This window comes from Leucoraja erinacea, chromosome 28 (genome assembly GCF_028641065.1).
Source record: "Leucoraja erinacea ecotype New England chromosome 28, Leri_hhj_1, whole genome shotgun sequence".
Lineage (NCBI taxonomy): Eukaryota > Metazoa > Chordata > Chondrichthyes > Rajiformes > Rajidae > Leucoraja > Leucoraja erinaceus.
Genome location: NC_073404.1, coordinates 26,881,644 through 26,900,376, shown reverse-complemented (window position 1 = coordinate 26,900,376; position 18,733 = coordinate 26,881,644). Strand labels below are relative to the sequence as shown.

The window sequence follows — 18,733 nt, the reverse complement described above, 5'->3', positions numbered from 1 at the left end:
TCATGTTTTGCTTACCAGGGTGCAACAAACTTACTGCAAGCTCACTCCCTCCTTGAAAATTTTGTATCATATTGTCCATGATTGAGTTTGCTTGATGAATACAAATAAAAGACTCTGCTAAAATTCTGAGCTGATTTTTTTTTTCATAACTATTTGTATTTTAATGATCCAGCTCAATAAAATGCTTAATAAAATAATGGATATGAGCATTTTATTGCAAAAGCCATCAGAAATAAATGTAAACTTGATTTTTGTGATGTGACATTTTATGTCCACAGTGTCTTTCAAGGTGATTGTAAACATGACATTCATCATGCATTCACTGATCAAGACCATTGCCTTGGGGTAGGGGAGGGAGTTCAAGTCCTTCTGCTTGAGTGGTAAACCAGTTTAGGTCAGATTTTTATAGTAATGATGCCCCCAAGTGGGTTTTTTTCCCCCAGATATTCATGTTTTGTTTTTTTTTAATTTGAGATACTACAATAGGTTTCTTTGCAAAGGGTCATTTTTGTTCTCTGAAGTATTCTTTGTTTTATTTTCAAAAGTGATAGGGTATAACATGGCCCTCTAAAATGTAAAGAAACTAAGCCTGATCTCAGTGTTGAATAGATCCTGGTGTAGAACAACATTGGGTCCAAATGTTACCTTCATTCACTAGTCTTTGGTCTTATTTTGTCATGTCATTTTAACATTCCCTGCATACATGGGTAACATATTGGCTGAATAAAGTTTTAAGAGTTATCAGAATCCGTTGTGTTTCCACCACTTTTTGTGTCCAATTTGCAAAAACTTTCACTTACCCCATGTTTTCTGAGTTGGGAATACATTTTCAATCACAGGCACACAATATTTTTTTTTTAAGTTTATTTCAGTTAGTGTGCTGCTAAAGCTGTTAAAATAACTTTGCAGTTCACAGTAAAAATTCAAATGACCAGCAGCCAAGTTTGAAAATATATGTAGTTACTAATTTTGGAAATAAAAGCACAAAAGCCCCTTTAATCCATTTTCTGTCATCATCATGGTTGCATGGTATAATAGTGGAGTTATTAACCAATTCTGACAAACCATCTTTCGTCAATTAGTTTCCAAACGATACGACCCGAGATAAGGTAAACCACCAATGATGGAAGATTTTGAACACCACAGTTCCAAAGTCGTCTTGTAACCATGTATTATATATTTCACAGGAAGTTAGTGTTAACATTTTGCACTTAACACTTTTTTTGTGCAAAAAGCAAGCAATAACCACCTTACCATCTATAATTGAGATCCTCATTGCCCCGTCTCCATTTGTACATCTTCATATAGTGGAAGAAACTGACTTTCCATTTAATTTGGAATTATTTTTTTCACAATCGAAAAAAGCTCCTGGGGGCTATAATAAATCACTTTTTCCCCCTTTAATTGATATTTTGTCCAAAAGAATCAATAATCCAATAACTGTAAATGTACTTGAGTTTGTTCTTGGGGTGTGGGTGACACAGAGAGCAGTATTTATTGTTTGTCCATATCTTATTGGGGAACAGTACATCTATTTCCAACTTGCTCAGCACATCGTTGCATCTGTACATTTTGGATATATTTAAGAAATTAAAACTACTAATGATTTTATTTTGGTTCAAGTGCATTGGGGATAGAGTGACATTCATAACGTTTCTTGTTACTCCTGTTAATTTGCAATATTTGAGAAATTGATATTTATTTTTTAATTTAAAATATTATTTTTCAAACTACCAGTATAGCAAATGAAATCCTTTTTTACAAACATAGAACATTATAGATAAGCACCTCCAGCTTTGAAAATACCTATTTAAACTTTACTGTATCATGTCATGTATGTTAGTAGATGTCTGTTCAAGTCTATATATCCCAGCACAGTGCATTCCTAATTTCAGGCTCGTTAGGCATTCATTGATGGCAGGGCACTTCCCCACATGAGGTATGAAAGAATTTAGAGGATCAGTTATTCTAGGATTTTTAATTCTTCCTCTCCAGCAGTCAGTTAAACATCAAAAAGTAAGAAACATGAACTGAGTTAATCCTCCATTTATGATGTGATTGGTTAGACTTTAGAAGAGAGATTAAAAATGAATTGCAAAATACAAATTTAAACTACTTTGTCAAAAGAGACTTTCCAGTTACCTAAGTGCAAACATTGTTACGGTAATATCAGCCTGATATCCTGCATTTCTTATAATAGTTCGCAACAAAGATATGAGTTGGCCGGAGGAGATGTCATTCATTGCAAACAGTAGCAAAATGGACAGACACAAGGGTAGGTACAAACATAGAACTTAAGTATAGGTGAACGATTCATTCCACATTGTGGGGTCATTGAGCAAATTGGAGGTAATTTTAACGGTTCCACATATTTATTGAAATCACTTGAATATCAGCAAATTTATTGCATATCTAATATTTTGGCAAATGAAAGCCACCACTAAAATGGAAAATATATTTACATTAAATATTTCAGATATGTGCACAAGATGAATTGAATGATGCACTTCAAAATGCTTGTGAATGCCTCCTTAATCCTTCCTTATATGTGAAATTATTTCTTATTGCATTTGTATATTTGATTAAAATATTCTAAATATGGAATGGTGTAAATTTCCATTAAACCTGCCGTTGCTATTGGCCCCACAATTATATTTTTTTCTTCACTAATATTTATTCTAACATGTAGGAGGTTGTAGCTCAGTGAGGATGGGTTCATAGATGGGGGGGAAATCTCCTGTTTGGTTGGATTGGGAAACATGTACAACTCAAGTTCATCACGTGTAAAGCTTATACCCTCATTTCTCTGGAAAACAGGTATATATTTTTTCTTAACATACAAAAGAGCCATAATTCACAGCTTTCTCAAGAACATGAGTTCAGAAGGATTTTCTTGGTCATTATCAAACTGATGATGTTTGGGTTTCTTGAAACTTTTGGGGAATATTGTTCAGTGTGCAACTATGCCGTGAAGCCAAATGTATTCTTTCTGTTTATTTTTGCATTTCTTCATCTTATCAATTATGCATCTTTAGACAAACAAGTTAACAAATTGACCCCCCTCTCCACCCACAACCCTACCCATGCATTCAGTCTTTCTTCGAGAAGGGTCCCCGTGGGATTGCTGACAGAGCGCCATTTCATTGGCATAACATTACATTATAAAAAACATATTCTTAAGAATGACAATGGGAGAATTTAAAGCCAATCTTAAGTGTCATTGAAGGGAATGATCCTGAACTGCATTGCAGTGGTGAATGTACTGCCGCAGTGCTATTATGCAGGATGTTGTAGCATTTTGATCCGATGATAAAGGAATTGCAATTTATTTCCAAGTGAGAATGGTGTCTGATTCAGGGAAATTGCAGGCAGTGACATTTCCATACCTCAGCTGCCTTTTTCCTTGAAGGTGATGAGTGTGGTGGGGTTTGAAGGGTTAGAATTAAACAAGTTACTTTTGTGTCTTCCATGGAATAACCAAACTGCATCAGTGCTGTGCTGCTGTTGGTGGAAATGAATGTTCTGAATGGTAGCTGGGGTATCAATCAGATTGACATTGATGACACTAGTGCCATTGGAGCTGCAGTAATCCAGGCAATTTCTCTCATTCCTGAAAGGTTTTAGATGATTAAAGATGATCCTTCACAAAATGCCCAACTGATCTTGGCTTAAAGGTACAACATTTGTGGTTGGTTGAGTTAAGTTTGTGGCCTCTAATGCTCTCCTCAACACCCCCACCCCACCCCCTCCTCCACCTCTCACCTTAACATGTTAATGGTGAGAATTTTGATAACAATCTCACGTGGGATGAGAAGTTCAACTCTATTTTGTTGTAGATGGTGGTTACCATGGAGTTTTTGTGTGGTACTGTGGCTTGCATTTAATTGACCTGGTTGGATGTTAACCAGGTTTCATTGCCTGTGGATGGAACTGAATGGTGTAGATGTCAGCAAGCGTCTTTACTTGGAATTTTATGATGGACTAAAATTATGAAAGAACTGAAGATGAAGATGACACTTTCCCAAGCAGTTTCAGTCATTATTCCAGGAGTTCAATTAATATAACCATATAACATATAACAATTTACAGCACGGAAACAGGCCATCTCGATCCTTCTAGTCCGTGCCGAACACATAATCTCCCCTAGTCCCATATACCTGCGCTCAGACCATAACCCTCCATTCCTTTCCCATCCATATAACTATCCAATTTATTTTTAAATGATAAAAACGAACCTGCCTCCACCACCTTCACTGGAAGCTCATTCCACACAGCTACCACTCTCTGAGTAAAGAAGTTCCCCCTCATGTTACCCCTAAACTTCAGTTCCTTAATTCTCATGTCATGTCCCCTTGTTTGAATCTTCCCTACTCTCAGTGGGAAAAGCTTTTCCACGTCAACTCTGTCTATCCTTCTCATCATTTTAAAAAACTCTATCAAGTCCCCCCCCTTAACCTTCTGCGCTCCAAAGAATAAAGCCCAACCTTTCTCTGTAACTTAGTTGCTGAAACCCAGGCAACATTCTAGCACATCTCCTCTGTACTCTCTCTATTTTGTTGACATCCTTCCTATAATTAGGCGACCAAAATTGTACACCATACTCCAGAATTGGCCTCACCAATGCCTTGTACAATTTTAACATTACATCCCAACTTCTATACTCAATGCTCTGATTTATAAAGGCCAGCACACCAAAAGCTTTCTTTACCACCCTATCTACATGAGATTCCACTTTCAGGGAACTGTGCACAGTTATTCCCAGATCCCTCTATTCACCTACATTCTTCAATTCCCTTTACCATGTAATTGGCCATCATCAATCATAACCATCTTCCGTACATATATTGCCCCTTGATTCCTTCTCATTTTAATTTTGCCAGAGCATCTGAATGTGACACACAGTCAAATGCTGCCTTGATATCAAAGGATGTCACTCTGACCTTGTCTATTTGCATCAAGGCTGTAATTTGATGATTTTAGTGATGAAAGCCAAATTGAGCATTAGTGAGCAGGTTAGTGGTGAATAAATGGGGATTAATGGCATTGTCAACGACACTTTCCATCACTTTGATTAAGAGTAGACGTATTAGGCTGTAATTGCTGGATTAGATTTGTCCTGGGACACCTGGGCAATTCTGTACATTGACACTGGAATAGGTTGCAGATCCAGCTCTCTATAGTCAATGCATAGCTGCAGCACCAAAGTCAGCACCTTGTTGGGATTCATAATCTTATCCACAACCTGACTATTTCTTGTTATCAGGTCGATAGAATCAAGTTAGTGATGACTAACTTTAATGAAGGTTCTGACAACTAAAGCAGGGGGTAAGGTGGATCATCCAATTGGCAGGTCTGTCTGAAGATAATTGAATTTGCTTCGGTCTCCTCCACTCTGCCTTCACTGGGCTTGGAGTTGTCCACCTTTTCCAGTTAGCTGTTTCATTGTTCATTGCATTAGAATTGAATATGGTTCAACTGCAAAGCATTGAATTATTCATAATGCAAACTGTCTTGCTGTTTGAGGCCCAGTCAGTTCATGATTCCAGCTTTGAATCAGTAGGTCTGTCTTGAATATATCTCATTTAAAAGGTGTGCTTGGTGTAAGGGCAGTGCTGCTCCTCCATATGTACCATGCGGTGATCATTCTCACCTTTATGGACCATGGCATCAGTGAAGTGTAGATTGACACGGTCAAGTCAAGTAGATTTTCCCTTCATTAGTTCTCCCTCCAGCAGTTGCATATTGAATATTGCAAGCTCATCATTCAGAATTGGACTGGCTCAATCAATGTTAAACTCCTCCCATTATTACTCAACATGCATATGTACCCATTCATGACTTGTAGGAGGGCAGTATAATTTTGTTGCCACTTACATTGAACCTACCACAGGAATTGGGATGTACCCACACTTGGTGATGGAGAGGTCTTGTGCATGCATTTGCAATTCTTCAAATAATTAGCAGTACATTGGGAGAAAGATATTAAATGTGCCATTGTTTATTTGTGATAATTTCCTGATTGTCTTTGTTTTATTCCTGCTTTTCTTGTTTCAACCAGCTTCATAAATTCCATCATAATTAGGCTCAATAATATTTTCATTCTAGTTCCAACTGAAAAAGGTGCCACAGGGCTAAGTAACCTGGGAAACACGTGTTTTATGAATTCCAGCATCCAGTGTGTCAGTAACACACAGCCACTTACCCGGTACTTCATCTCAGGGAGACATCTTTACGAACTCAACAGGTAAGAAAATTGAAATCCTATTTGCTGATATGACGTTTTGTAGATATCTTTTCCCTTTGTTCGTTTCAATTTCAAAATTATTTTGATCTCTACTTTTGATTAATACACCAAAATAAGAATATTAATATAATGCCAAGGTACTTTTAATCCCAGTTGTCCCAAAATTGTACAAGATTTGGATCCACACCCAGATTGAATTCATTCCTTCTGATTTGTCTGATTTGTCTCATTTTTCTCATTTGTCTGAAGAAGGGTTTCGGCCCGAAACGTTGCCTATTTCCTTCGCTCCATAGATGCTGCTGCATCCGCTGAGTTTCTCCAGCTTTTTTGTGTACCTTGAATTCATTCCTTGTTTACCTCATTATAAAATGAAACTGTTCTGATACGCAAAACATTTTTAATTTTACTGAACTTATAGTGGGAACACTTAAAAGTGGGAATAATTTGCATTTACTAGATGAAAAACTACTTTTGAACAAATTGATTTTAATTCTCATATATAAAAAATATTTAATTAACAGCAACTTCTGTGTAATAGAAAAATATGTAACTACATATTGAATATGCAGTCATTATAATTAATATGTGGCTTCTACTTAGTGTTATTCAGAGTGACTTAAATGCATATCATGATTTGGCAATGTGATAGGATTTAGTTTGTATTCAATCACTTCATTTTGTAATTATGCTGTCATTTGACTACTTTTGCCACTCAGCTTATTTCAGAATCTGCTGGAGTTGTGATTAACTGTATGAACATTTTATCTGTGTGGCTACTGTCCATCAACAAATGTTCTGCACTTTCATTGCATTATCTGTTTTGGTTTGAACTTGGTTAAATATAAATATTGGTCGTCATTATTTGGAGGCAATGGTGATCTCAGTAACTCTTTTTGGATGAGATCTGTCGATTATATTTTTGAGTACTGATTAATTGCTGAAAGTAATACTGGAGAGAAGGAATGGGTGATGTTTCGGGTTGAGACCCCTGCCCCACCCCATTCCTTATCTCCGCTGACTGTCTCTCTGAGTTACTCCAGCATTTTGTGACTACTTTCGATTTAAACCAGTACCTGCAGTTCTTTCGTACATGCTGAAAGTAATACGACAGGATTCTATTTATAGATCATTTATATTAGATTTAGTCTTGTGCCATTAATTCAAAACAACATTATTCATGGACATACACATTAAACTGTCACAATGATCAACAGTGCCATATTGATGACTTTCAATACCACTTAAATATTCCTAATTTTAATATTCCACATATGCCAGAATAAAGCTGTTTGCTCAGTATGAAAATCTTAAGGATTCATTGGTTCCAAAGACAATGCCAGCCACCTGGTTTTCTTTTGCCATAACAAATCATGCCCAAAGCTGATTTTCAACTGTTATATTATTATTACAAAGATCTAGCTAATTTTCCTTCGGAATTAGAAAAAATGATGAAAGGCTTATTACTCAGCTATATGATTCATAGTTATACAGCGCAGAAACTGGCCCTTTTGGCCAACCAGCCCATAACAACCAAAAATGTCCTATTTATACTCACGTTTGGCCTAAATCCTTCTAACACTTTGCTATCGATGAACAGTGCCCTCCATAATGTTTGTTTCTTTATTTGCATCTTTACTACACAATTTGAAATTTGTAATAGAAAAAATCACATGTGGTTACAGTGCACATTATCAGATTTTAATAAAGGCCATTTTTATACATTTTGATTTCACCATATAGAAATTACAGCAGTGTTTATACACAGTCCCCCCCCCCCCCCCCCATTTCTGGGCACCATATTGTATGGGACACAGCAATGTCATGTAAATGAAAGTAGTCATGTTTAGCATTTTGTTGCATATCCTTTGCAAGCAATGACTGCTTGAAATCTGCGATTCATGGACATCATTGGTTACATTATATTTATGTTTCTTGATTAATGGTATGGAATTCAAACATTAAAGTCAGTAAATGACCTTGATGTTTCTTTAAAAAGTACATGATATTCATATTGAAGGAAATATTGGATGCTGACAGTATGCCAAAATTAAATTTGAACAAAATGTATGCCCATTTGAACTACCTTATGTATACCCAACAGGAATAAAATAATGTTATGTCAACTAAAAATGAACAGTTGTCACTAAAATAACAAATTACCCCTGTCTTTTAGTTGTATGCCCATACAGAGTGTAATATGTTCATGGCATAGAGAACAGATAGCCTTGTTTAGTTTGCACCAACTAAGACTGGTTATAACCTATTCTTATAATTTGTTATAACCATTACGGGTGTTGACCTCCCCACCGTCGAGGGGATCTATAGGAGGCACTGCCTCAAAAAGGCAGCCAGCATCATCAAGAACCCACACCATCCTGGTCACGCTCTCATTTCACCCCTGCCATCGGGAAGAAGGTACAGGAGTCAGAAAACTGTTACATCCAGGTTCAGGAACGGCTTCTTCACAATAAATGTCCGGCTATTAAACACTATGAACTCCGCCTACACTTTGAACTAAGAATTTCCTGGGTTGCAGGCGGGGCTTTGTTTTTTTTTTTTTGTTTTTTGCACCATGTTTTTTTTTAAATTGAACTTACTTTCTTTTTATTAGTTATATTTATATTACCTGTTGAGTACTGTGTTTACAACCTGTTGTACTGCTGCAAGTAAGAATTTCATTATTATGTTTCGGGACATAAGACAATAAAACACTCTTAACTTTTGACTATAAGTAACTTTCTGTATGTGTGATTTAATACAGGGCTAACCCATTAGGAATGAAGGGTCATATGGCTAAGTGCTATGGAGATCTTATCCAAGAGTTGTGGAGTGGAACTCAGAAGAATATAGCACCACTTAAACTCAGGGTAGGGCATATAGTAATATAAAATATTTACTAGAATAAACCCATTTATGTTAGTAATTAAATCAGTATATATTGAATTTAATGTGTTTATATTGGCAAATTTATTATATTGTGGAATTGTGAAAATTAGAATAACTGATTTTTAATGTGTTTGCAGTTATTCCTCACGGTTTTAAATATTTTTATTACATAATCCTGTACAGTCCAATATTGTGAAAAATCAAGAACCGATTTCTAATTAACAGATTTGACATTACAAACCAGAAAAAAATAATGTTCAAATGGAAAGCTTTAATGCTTAGGGATATTTGTGGAGGGATGGCGATGGAAAGGAAGAGAGGACAATATGAAATAATAATATCAATGGCACTTTGTTTGCTCTTTGCCAACATTAAATTTTATTTTGTTTTATTTTAGTGGACGATAGCAAAATATGCTCCAAGATTTAATGGTTTTCAGCAGCAGGACTCTCAGGAGCTTCTCGCGTTCTTGTTGGATGGTCTCCATGAAGACCTCAACAGAGTTCACGAGAAGCCCTACGTGGAGCTAAAGGATAGTGATGGCCGTCCGGATTTTGAGGTCGCAGCAGAGGTCAGTGTATTTCCGTTTGAAGATTCTGTGTAATCAAAGTATATCCCTGGTGAATATGATGTCTTACGAATCTTTTGAATTTGCGTGTTTGTATTACTAAACTGTTTGATTTGCCGTAAATTGATAAGTCTGTCTATTTTTAAATGGGTGATTTCAAAACTTGATTATTTCACACTTTTCTGATCATCAGAAAGCCTTTTGCAATTTGTTTCTTTCCCATCTAATCAAATAGTCAAGAGAAAAATAGAAAAAAGTGCATCTTTTCCTTTGAAAATACTGAGAAATTCTTCAGCAATTTCGTAATGATGTGTTCTGCTAGAAAGTATATGTTGTCACGTGCATCACAGAAATTAATGTGGGTGAAGATTGGAAATGGAGTTAGACCATATTTTAATTTGAAGTATTCCAGTTTATTGCACAGAAATAATTGCAGTAAGAACTACTGGAACCCTGCTCAGAAATCAAACTGCACATTTAATTGTGTGAAACATTATGAATTATGAACTATAATTCCAGGTTTCTTGCTGTGTATAATCAGCAGGCATTTTTTTAATTGCTTGTTCTGATAATTAATATGACTTTGGCAGGTTTTCAATCATTCAAAACCTAAATAAAAAAAGTCTCAGTGAAATATTCATGGTAATGTATCCTTTTTGAGATTCAGATGTACTGTTAGCAAATTTGATTTTTCTGAGTTTTGCTTTGCAAAGAAAAATGATGAATATTTTAATGCATATTGTGTACTTTAAGGCTGAGTGTTTTAAAAGCCACACAAGATACCTGCTATCTCATTGCCAATGGTAAACAATGCCCTCTCATTTTTCTTGCCCTTTTAGGCATGGGACAATCACTTGAGGAGAAATAAATCAATTGTTGTTGACCTGTTTCATGGACAACTAAAATCGCAAGTTAAATGTAAAACGTGTGGTCACATCAGTGTTCGGTTTGATCCATTTAACTTCTTGTCCTTGCCTCTGCCAATGGATAGCTATCTACACCTAGAAATAACAGGTTTGTCAGTACATAAAATGGCTAGGGGGGGGGGGGGGGGGGGGGGGGTTCATATTGCTGAGAAAATTGACATTGATATCCAAAGTATCTTTTCAGGTATTTAAGTGTTTTGAATTTTTACCATCTGCATATTTTATGAATTTGGAGGAAAAGCCAAAATCAATATTTCCCCAAAATCTACATACATAAATGCACAAATTGTAAAATAGACAATAGACAATAGTAGGCCATTCGGCCCTTCGAGCCAGCACCGACCGGCATTCAATGTGATCATGGCTGATCATCCCCAATCAGTACCCCGTTCCTGCCTTTTTCCCCATATCCCCTGACTCTATTTTTAAGAGCCCTGTCTAGCTCTCTCTTGAAAGCATCCAGAGAACCAGCCTCCACTGCCCTCTGAGGCGGAGAATTCCACAGACTCACCACTCTCTGTGAGAATAAGTGTTTCCTTGTCTCTGTTCTAAATGGCTTACTCCTTATTCTTAAACTGTGGCCCCTGGTTCTGGACTCCACAAATATACCACAATAGAAAATAGTCTTAATTTTCTTAAGTACGTCACCTTAATCATAAGACAGTACCCACCACTAGAGCACCTTTGCTGTAGGACACTTTTCATTTGTTCTAGTCTTTCGCCATCCTTGCACAATCAATCCATTTTTATTCAGAGGGTTTGATGTTGGGATGTTCACTATTGATTACACAATATTCTATGTGCAACTCCTTAGAAAATGAAACCATTTTAGCCAACATTTGAGCAAAGGCTGACAATTGACAAGTGACATTCACACCTCAAATGTACTGGGCAATGAAGGTCAACAACAGAGGCCCCGCCATCTAACTTTGACTTTCAAGATCCTTTGCTGATTTTCCACCAAACCTTCAATTGGTCCAGGACATAAAATTGTGTGGCTATAAAAAAGGTGAATTCTGTGGTGAATGACTAATCTCTTAAAATTCCAAAACTTTTAACCATGTACAAAATCAGGAGCATGGGTGAATACTTTCCACTTGCCTAGAAGAATGAAACTCTAATTATCATCAAATTAGATAAAGCAGTTCATTTGATTATTGCAAGCATCACCTAAATGCACATTTTCTTCACTGCTGTGCTCAGTGGCTCCAATCTGTACTGATTATAAAATGTACTATAGTTATTTACCCAGGCTGCTGCTACAAAAGCTCCTGATATGTGAGGGACAATGGAAACAAAACTACTTGCAGGCTCCCTTCATGTCTTGGAAATCTCTATTGATCATTGAGTCTAAATGTTAGAACTTACCACCCTGCCGGATTGTTGGAGAACCTTCCACCAGAAGGTCTGTTGTATAATATGGTTAACCAATACTTTTTCAAGGGTAGACACAAAATGCTGGAGTAACTCAGCAGATCAGCCAGCATCCCTGGAAAAAAGAATAGGTGATGTTTTGGTATAACATTTGTTCAGCTAATGTTTACCTTGATCAAATTCAGACCAATTTCCTTGGGTATGGACAAAACTTCCAGAGTTTAATTATTCAACTTGCATCTTTTAAAGCTGCGAAATGGGAATGCAAAAGTATTGATGTTCTGATGTTGGAAACTGGGGCATTTTAGCAGCCAGAGATAAAGGACATTTTGCTTCTTGCTATCGCTTTTATAGATGATGTCAAGTGGTTTGCGGTTAAAAGGAGTGATAAAAGTCTTCCTGTCCATGAAGCTTCAAATATTTTGTTTTGCAATAAAAACAGAAGATGCTAGAGGTACTCACCAGGACAGGCGGTGCCTGTGGAGGGAGAAACTGTTAATATTTCAGATCTGTGGCATTTCATTATGCCTGGAAAAGCAACAAAATAAGTGCATCTGATAATGTAGAGAGGACGGGTGGAGCGTGAAGCAAAAATCATGTCTTTGGTAAGATAGCAATCAAGATTGCCCAAGTAATAGCACTGAAAACAATTATATCTAGATAATAGCTGAACTCCATGTAGGAGTACAGACAGAGGAATATGAGTGAGGGCAGTTAGAGAAATGAAAACTTTGCTGGTATTGGGAGATGCAGAACAGAGTAATTGCTGGAATAAAGGAAAGCACGCAGCAGGTCTGGCAACATCTTAGATAAGAACTGAATAAATGTTACAGGTGGTTACACAGAAAAGCTGGAGAAACTCAGCGGGTGCAGCAGCATCTATGGAGCGAAGGAAATAGGCAACGTTTCGGGCCGAAACCCTTCTTCAGACTGGTACATGTTACAGGTGGATGACCTGGCATTACAACTTTACAGTTAGAAATGCTAAATTATCTGAAATAGCTGAATTCAGGATTGAATCCCAAGGGCGACAACATACAAAATATCTGATCTGATTGGATAGCATACAAGAATAATGCCTCTCATTGTACCTCGGTACAAGCGACAATAACAAACCTAAACATAAACAACAAAGGATAAATGGCTTAAGAACTGGTCTCCATTTGTTTTTAATGCCTGAAGTTAAATGTTTTTTTGTGTTTTTTTTACTTAGTCCTCAGAACTGAGTAACATACTGTTGAAGGAACAGATTTGTGATGCTGCTAACTATTTAATAATGGCAAAAGTTATGCTGATGTGATGAGAAGAAATTTTCTCTTTTTCAGTTATCAAATTAGATGGCTCAACGCCGGTCCGATATGGTTTACGATTGAATGTGGATGAGAAATATACTGGTTTGAAAAAACAATTAAGTGATTTGTGTGGACAGAAATCGGAGCAGATCTTGCTGGGAGAGGTTCATGGTTCCAATATAAAAGTGAGTATCCTCTTCGGCAGAAACAGTCATACAATTGTAAAGCTCCCTAAAGACTGGTATTGTATTTCCTTCACAGAATGTCTGTGCTTCTTGATGAGTTGAAACTAAGATTTAAATGCGCTTAACGTAATCCTCTCAAAATTTGCACCTCTAATTGGGATGTCATCCTTCAACTGATTATAGTTGATTGCAAGACAACTTGAGAAATCCAAGGGATAAATTCCACTTTCAAAGAAGTGTATTCTGGAGAGTCGTTATAAATTCATCAAAGTAATAATTGAACATGCACAACTTCTGTATTTGCTATTTTTAAAAATTGCAGTCGTCAAAATTAATAGAAATGTGAATCGAGCAATAACATATCCAATGATTAATTTTATATTTTTATATCAGAATTTTCCTCAGGATAACCAGAAAGTACGGCTGTCACCAAATGGTTACCTTTGTGCTTTTGAAATCCCTGTTCCAGGATCACCAACTTCTGCCACCTCTCCTGTACTGACAGGTAATAGTCTATTGAGTTACATGTCGGTGTAGTTGTGCAAGTGGAAGAATTGCAGGTATTAAGCAAATATGGGTTCAGCACATGCTGAAAAATGTTACCATATCCTGCAACATTCAACTTTATGCAGGTTTGAATTAATATAACTATTGTTATTTGACATTAGAGTGTTCTCCTTCCCTCCAACATAAAGCCAGCAGTGGTTTAGTTTAGTTTATTATCATGTGTGCCGAGGTTCAGTGAAAAGCTTTTTGTTGCAATCTAACCAGTCAGCGGAAAGACTCTTCATAATTACAATTGAGACGCCCACCGTTAGGGATACATGATAAAGGGAAAAACGTTTAGTGCAAGGTAAAGTCCAATTAAATATATTCCGAGGGTCTTCAATGAGGTAGATGGTAGCTCAGGACCACTCTCTAGTTGTTATTAGGACGGTTCATTTGCCTGATAAACAGCTGGGAAGAAACTGAATCTGGAGGTGTGTTTCACACTACTGCACCTCTTGCCTGATGGGAGAGAGGAGGAGAGGGAGTGACCGGGTTGAGACTCGTCCTTGATTATGTTCACTACTGATTGTACATTATTAGTTTCCATTTGCGGCGACTCCACTTGTATTCCGTGCCCATGCGCAGCAAGCGCTAGACATACTGTGTGCAGTCTGAACCATTTCTTTATCTTGAAATGCCTCAAATTGGCTGAAGACTATATATTGGGATATCGAGCCTCGGAAGACTGAGATAGATTAAGATAGCTTTCCCCATTTGCGCTTCGAGCTGCAAATAATGAGGATGGAGGGAGGTGGGGATGGAGGATGAGAGGGAGGGATGAGGGCAAGGAGGTGAAGATGGAGGGAGGGTGCAGATGAGGGGATGGAGGTGAGGGCTCATCGTGGTGCCGAGGGCTGCAAATAATCACTAGTGCTCATCTTTTGCGTTATCATACTGGGTGCCACCATCATGGATAGAAATGACAGCCTCCTCTGGTGGTTAAACCATGACTGACACTCAGCCATATATATGAGCATTGGTGATTATTCATGACTAAATTTGGCAAGAGTATAGCTTTAATTGATTTAGTCCATTTGAAGTGTGACTGCTGATGCTGGTTTACAACATGCTATTAGTTCAGCATGTATATTATTATTTAATGTAGTTTCAGGTTAGCATCTTGCTTTAAGAGTAAAGGTTGGCTTCTGCGTGATCTTTTCCATTCCCCATTGAACTGAGGTTGGTCTCTGAGTTTATTGGTGAAAGTAGATTAAGAAATATGGTGCTTTGAGAATGGAGATTAGGCGAGAATAAAACTTTCTCAGGACAAAGAATATGGCCAGTTGAAGTTGATTTCAGAACCTGTCCAGAGACTCCATCTGGGCCAGATGTTCTCTGAGAGTTTACCTTCGTTAAAGCAGATCTGACTTCTGCAACTGAAATGTAAGGGACAGAGCCGGGGGGAGATGGGGTGACCTGTGTAGTTGGAATTTTGATTGCCCCATAAAACGTAAATAACACAAGATAGTGTCTGTCTACAATATATTTTGAAATCTTTTTGCAATATTTATTAAAGCATTGTTTTTTCTATTTGTAAGATTCCTCCCAGGTGCCAATAGGTAATGGAATGCATAACCAGTCTTCGAATGCAAATCCAATGAAGCCAAACCTGATTCCGAATGGAATTCCCTGTACAGAGGTGCCAGCTGACAATGAGAAGAGCACCCCCAACGGCCTCCCCAATGGACACCTTCCAGGGTTTAATGACAGTCCATTCATAGGATACATTATTGCAGTTCACAGAAAAATGGTAATGTATTGGTTCAAAATGGCTATTAAAAATTTTAATTACCTTTATTATAATTTCTAAATCTAATCTACTTTTCGTATGCGTCAAAGAAATTATGACTGTTAAATGTAAAAATATGGAGTTCTTTTCAACACAGCTTTTGATTTTGCTGAAGTAATGGAGAGTATTTAAAGAATGAGAATGGAAAATGTGAATTGGACATGGGGTTATATCATTGTCAAAATATGATTATGAAAACCTAGGAATTGTTTGGTGCAGTTCATCCCTCTAGGATGTTAATAATACTCTTTCAGAGTCTGACGAACTGTCTCGACCTGAAACGTCACCTATTCCTTTTCTCCACAGTTGCTACCTGACCCACTGAGTTAATCCAGCATTTTGTATCTATTCCTTTTATTATCTGTGTAGCCTAGAATCTTTTTGATCTTTGTTTCATGAGTATTGTGGCTTGTAATACACATTCTTTATCTTTTGCACAGATGCGGACAGAATTGTATTTTCTGTCCTCTCAGAAAAATCGCCCCAGTTTATTCGGTATGCCACTTATCGTGCCCTGCACCATACATACTCGCAAGAAGGACCTCTATGATGCTGTATGGATACAGGTTTCACGACTTGCCAGTCCTTTGCCACCTCAAGAAGCCAGCAACCATGCTCAAGACTGGTCAGTGCAGATAGTAATTAATATTTCTTCCGCAGTGTGTGTAAAATATGATACAAGTTCTAATATAGTTTACCACAGAGTATGTAAATGCTATTTACAGAGTAAGAGCATTTCTAATAAGATTGGATTTTATTCTATAACGTTGTGATGGAATGATTGTGGAGGTTTGGCAGGCTTGACTTCCATGGTGGAGTAAGCATCAATTCTGAATTATGCATAATTAGTGCTGTGCAAATATTATTCATGTGCAATTTTCCTTGCTGGTATGTGTTCCATTAAGTACTGTTAATATGTTGTATAGAACTGTTGCATTGTCATTAAATGCCTGTTACTGCAAGACAAATTATAATACAAGTGATTGGCACAAAAATATATTGGATTAAAATAAATCCATTTTAGAAAGCTGCAGGATTTTTGATTTAGCCTTTGCTAGATTTTGGGGCTAGGTTTTGCATTTAGCAGAAAACAGTCCTGTTATTATTGATCTCCACCAAAGCAGTCACAAACAGTCATAGTCGTACAACTTTGGCCCAACTCATCCATTGAATCTCTGCTAATTACATTGTGATTTATATTAATTTTTAAATTGACATCCACCAGGACAAAATTAGGCAAGTTTGCTGTAGCCAACAAGAAGCAATGGAAAGTCTATACAATCAGCCTCATCATTGTCAAAGTTATCAACTTTTGTCGGCATGGCCAAGTTGGGCTGAAAGGCCTGTTTCTGTGCTGAATGACTCTATGACGCTTCCTTGGAAATCAGAAGAGTGTGATACATGCCCAACTTCAAAAACATGGACATATAATTGGGACTGAAGTAACTGCTACAATTATAAAGTTTCCTATTGTCCTGGCCCACATAAGCTTTTTACTGTACCTCAGTACACTTGACAACACATGAATACCTCATTCAAAGTCGGCAGGGAAAAAAAACCTTTCCTGGACAATTTGATATCCAGGATGTGTAAATTGATAGCCATATCTGCCTAGATTAATGACAAAATCTTGATCCAGTTCATTCCCACACTGACTGCAAGCAGTTAGCCACATTGTCAAAATAGGCTCTGCTTGTTGTAATTGAAGCACTTGGAGTTAAGGATGCGCAGGTACATCAACAAATGTCAGTTTGTTTAATCTTATTTAATGTCCTTATAGGTTCAATTTGTGTAAACTATTCTCTCGGTTATTTCTAACACACGATCAGTTCCATTTTATGTTTGGTCACAGATATTTAGTTACTCTTTTTTTTTTTTTAAATGTTCTTTCCTGGCGCATCTTTAGGAATTCTTGTTTGTTGATTTTTTAATTTATGCTGTAAACTTTTTAATCCATTTGATGTATGTCCTTTAGTAAGGTTAATATCTTGTATATCTATATTCTAGTGATGACAGTATGGGTTATCAATATCCATTCACTCTTCGAGTTGTTCATAAGGATGGAAATTCCTGTTCATGGTGTTCATGGTACAGGTAAGGACAAGACTTAGCTAGTTCTCTTTTGTCAGTTGCAATGAAGACCTTGCAAGATTAGCAAGTGTTTTATGATGATTAAAAACACAATTGTTTTTTGCACGTTCACAAAAAAAGAATATAGACTGCAGCCCCAGCCTGTATGACATCTGCTCATCAGATAAATTGGCATTTTTATGTAGTCATTGTCCCATCAGTAGGACCCCTGATATCTGCAGAAGGAATTTGACGAATTGAAGTCACTAAATCTCTTTGGAGCAAGATTGGTGAATTGCTTACAACCAACAGTCTACTATTATGTGCAAGAGATAATAAAATATAAGAAATAAGAACAAAATCATGCAATTTGTAAAAAAGGTCTTTTGCTGGTTAAAATAAAGAAAACTGAAAATATTTAATAATCCATAGACATTCTTGCTGTTAATTTACATGAATCTTTTATTGAAGTGGCACCAGTATCATATTTCCTAATTTGTACAATGCTTGTACTCTTTATGTCCCGCTGTAGATTTTGCCGAGGGTGTAAGATTGAATGTAACGATCAAAGAGCGAGTGTTGGGAATGCTTACATAGCCATTGACTGGGATCCAACTGCTTTACACCTCCGATATCAGACTTCACAAGAGAGGGCAAGTATTTTTCTCAAGCTGCAGCAATTTTACGTGGTGGTAGACGTTATTTCATTTTTTTTTTTTTTTTTTTTTTTGGTATTTCTATTTGTCTAAATTAACAACTCCACACAGAAAATGCATGCGCTAACACAACATTCACGTGGGCAGCCACGTTGCCCAAAGTTGCTGCATGGAGACCAGGATTAATTATGCAT

At 37.0% G+C, this 18,733-nt stretch overlaps 2 protein-coding genes across 3 annotated transcripts in view; both read left to right on the top strand.

The window, feature by feature from the left end:
• usp32 (ubiquitin specific peptidase 32) overlaps nt 1-18,733 on the top strand; it is a 111,757-nt gene that overhangs the window by 86,416 nt on the left and 6,608 nt on the right. For both annotated transcript variants that reach the window (XM_055658089.1, XM_055658088.1), the window contains exons 19-29: nt 2,201-2,275; nt 6,106-6,244; nt 9,006-9,111; nt 9,528-9,701; nt 10,538-10,712; nt 13,324-13,475; nt 13,869-13,980; nt 15,563-15,774; nt 16,254-16,438; nt 17,821-17,907; nt 18,416-18,536. In XM_055658089.1, coding sequence (XP_055514064.1) covers nt 2,201-2,275; nt 6,106-6,244; nt 9,006-9,111; nt 9,528-9,701; nt 10,538-10,712; nt 13,324-13,475; nt 13,869-13,980; nt 15,563-15,774; nt 16,254-16,438; nt 17,821-17,907; nt 18,416-18,536 — 1,538 coding nt within the window. The remainder of the gene's footprint in view (nt 1-2,200; nt 2,276-6,105; nt 6,245-9,005; nt 9,112-9,527; nt 9,702-10,537; nt 10,713-13,323; nt 13,476-13,868; nt 13,981-15,562; nt 15,775-16,253; nt 16,439-17,820; nt 17,908-18,415; nt 18,537-18,733) is intronic.
• crcp (calcitonin gene-related peptide-receptor component protein) overlaps nt 14,851-18,733 on the top strand; it is an 85,814-nt gene continuing 81,931 nt past the window's right edge. Inside the window, exon 1 of the mRNA XM_055658100.1 lies at nt 14,851-14,854. The gene's annotated coding sequence lies outside the window, so the exon portion shown is untranslated. The remainder of the gene's footprint in view (nt 14,855-18,733) is intronic.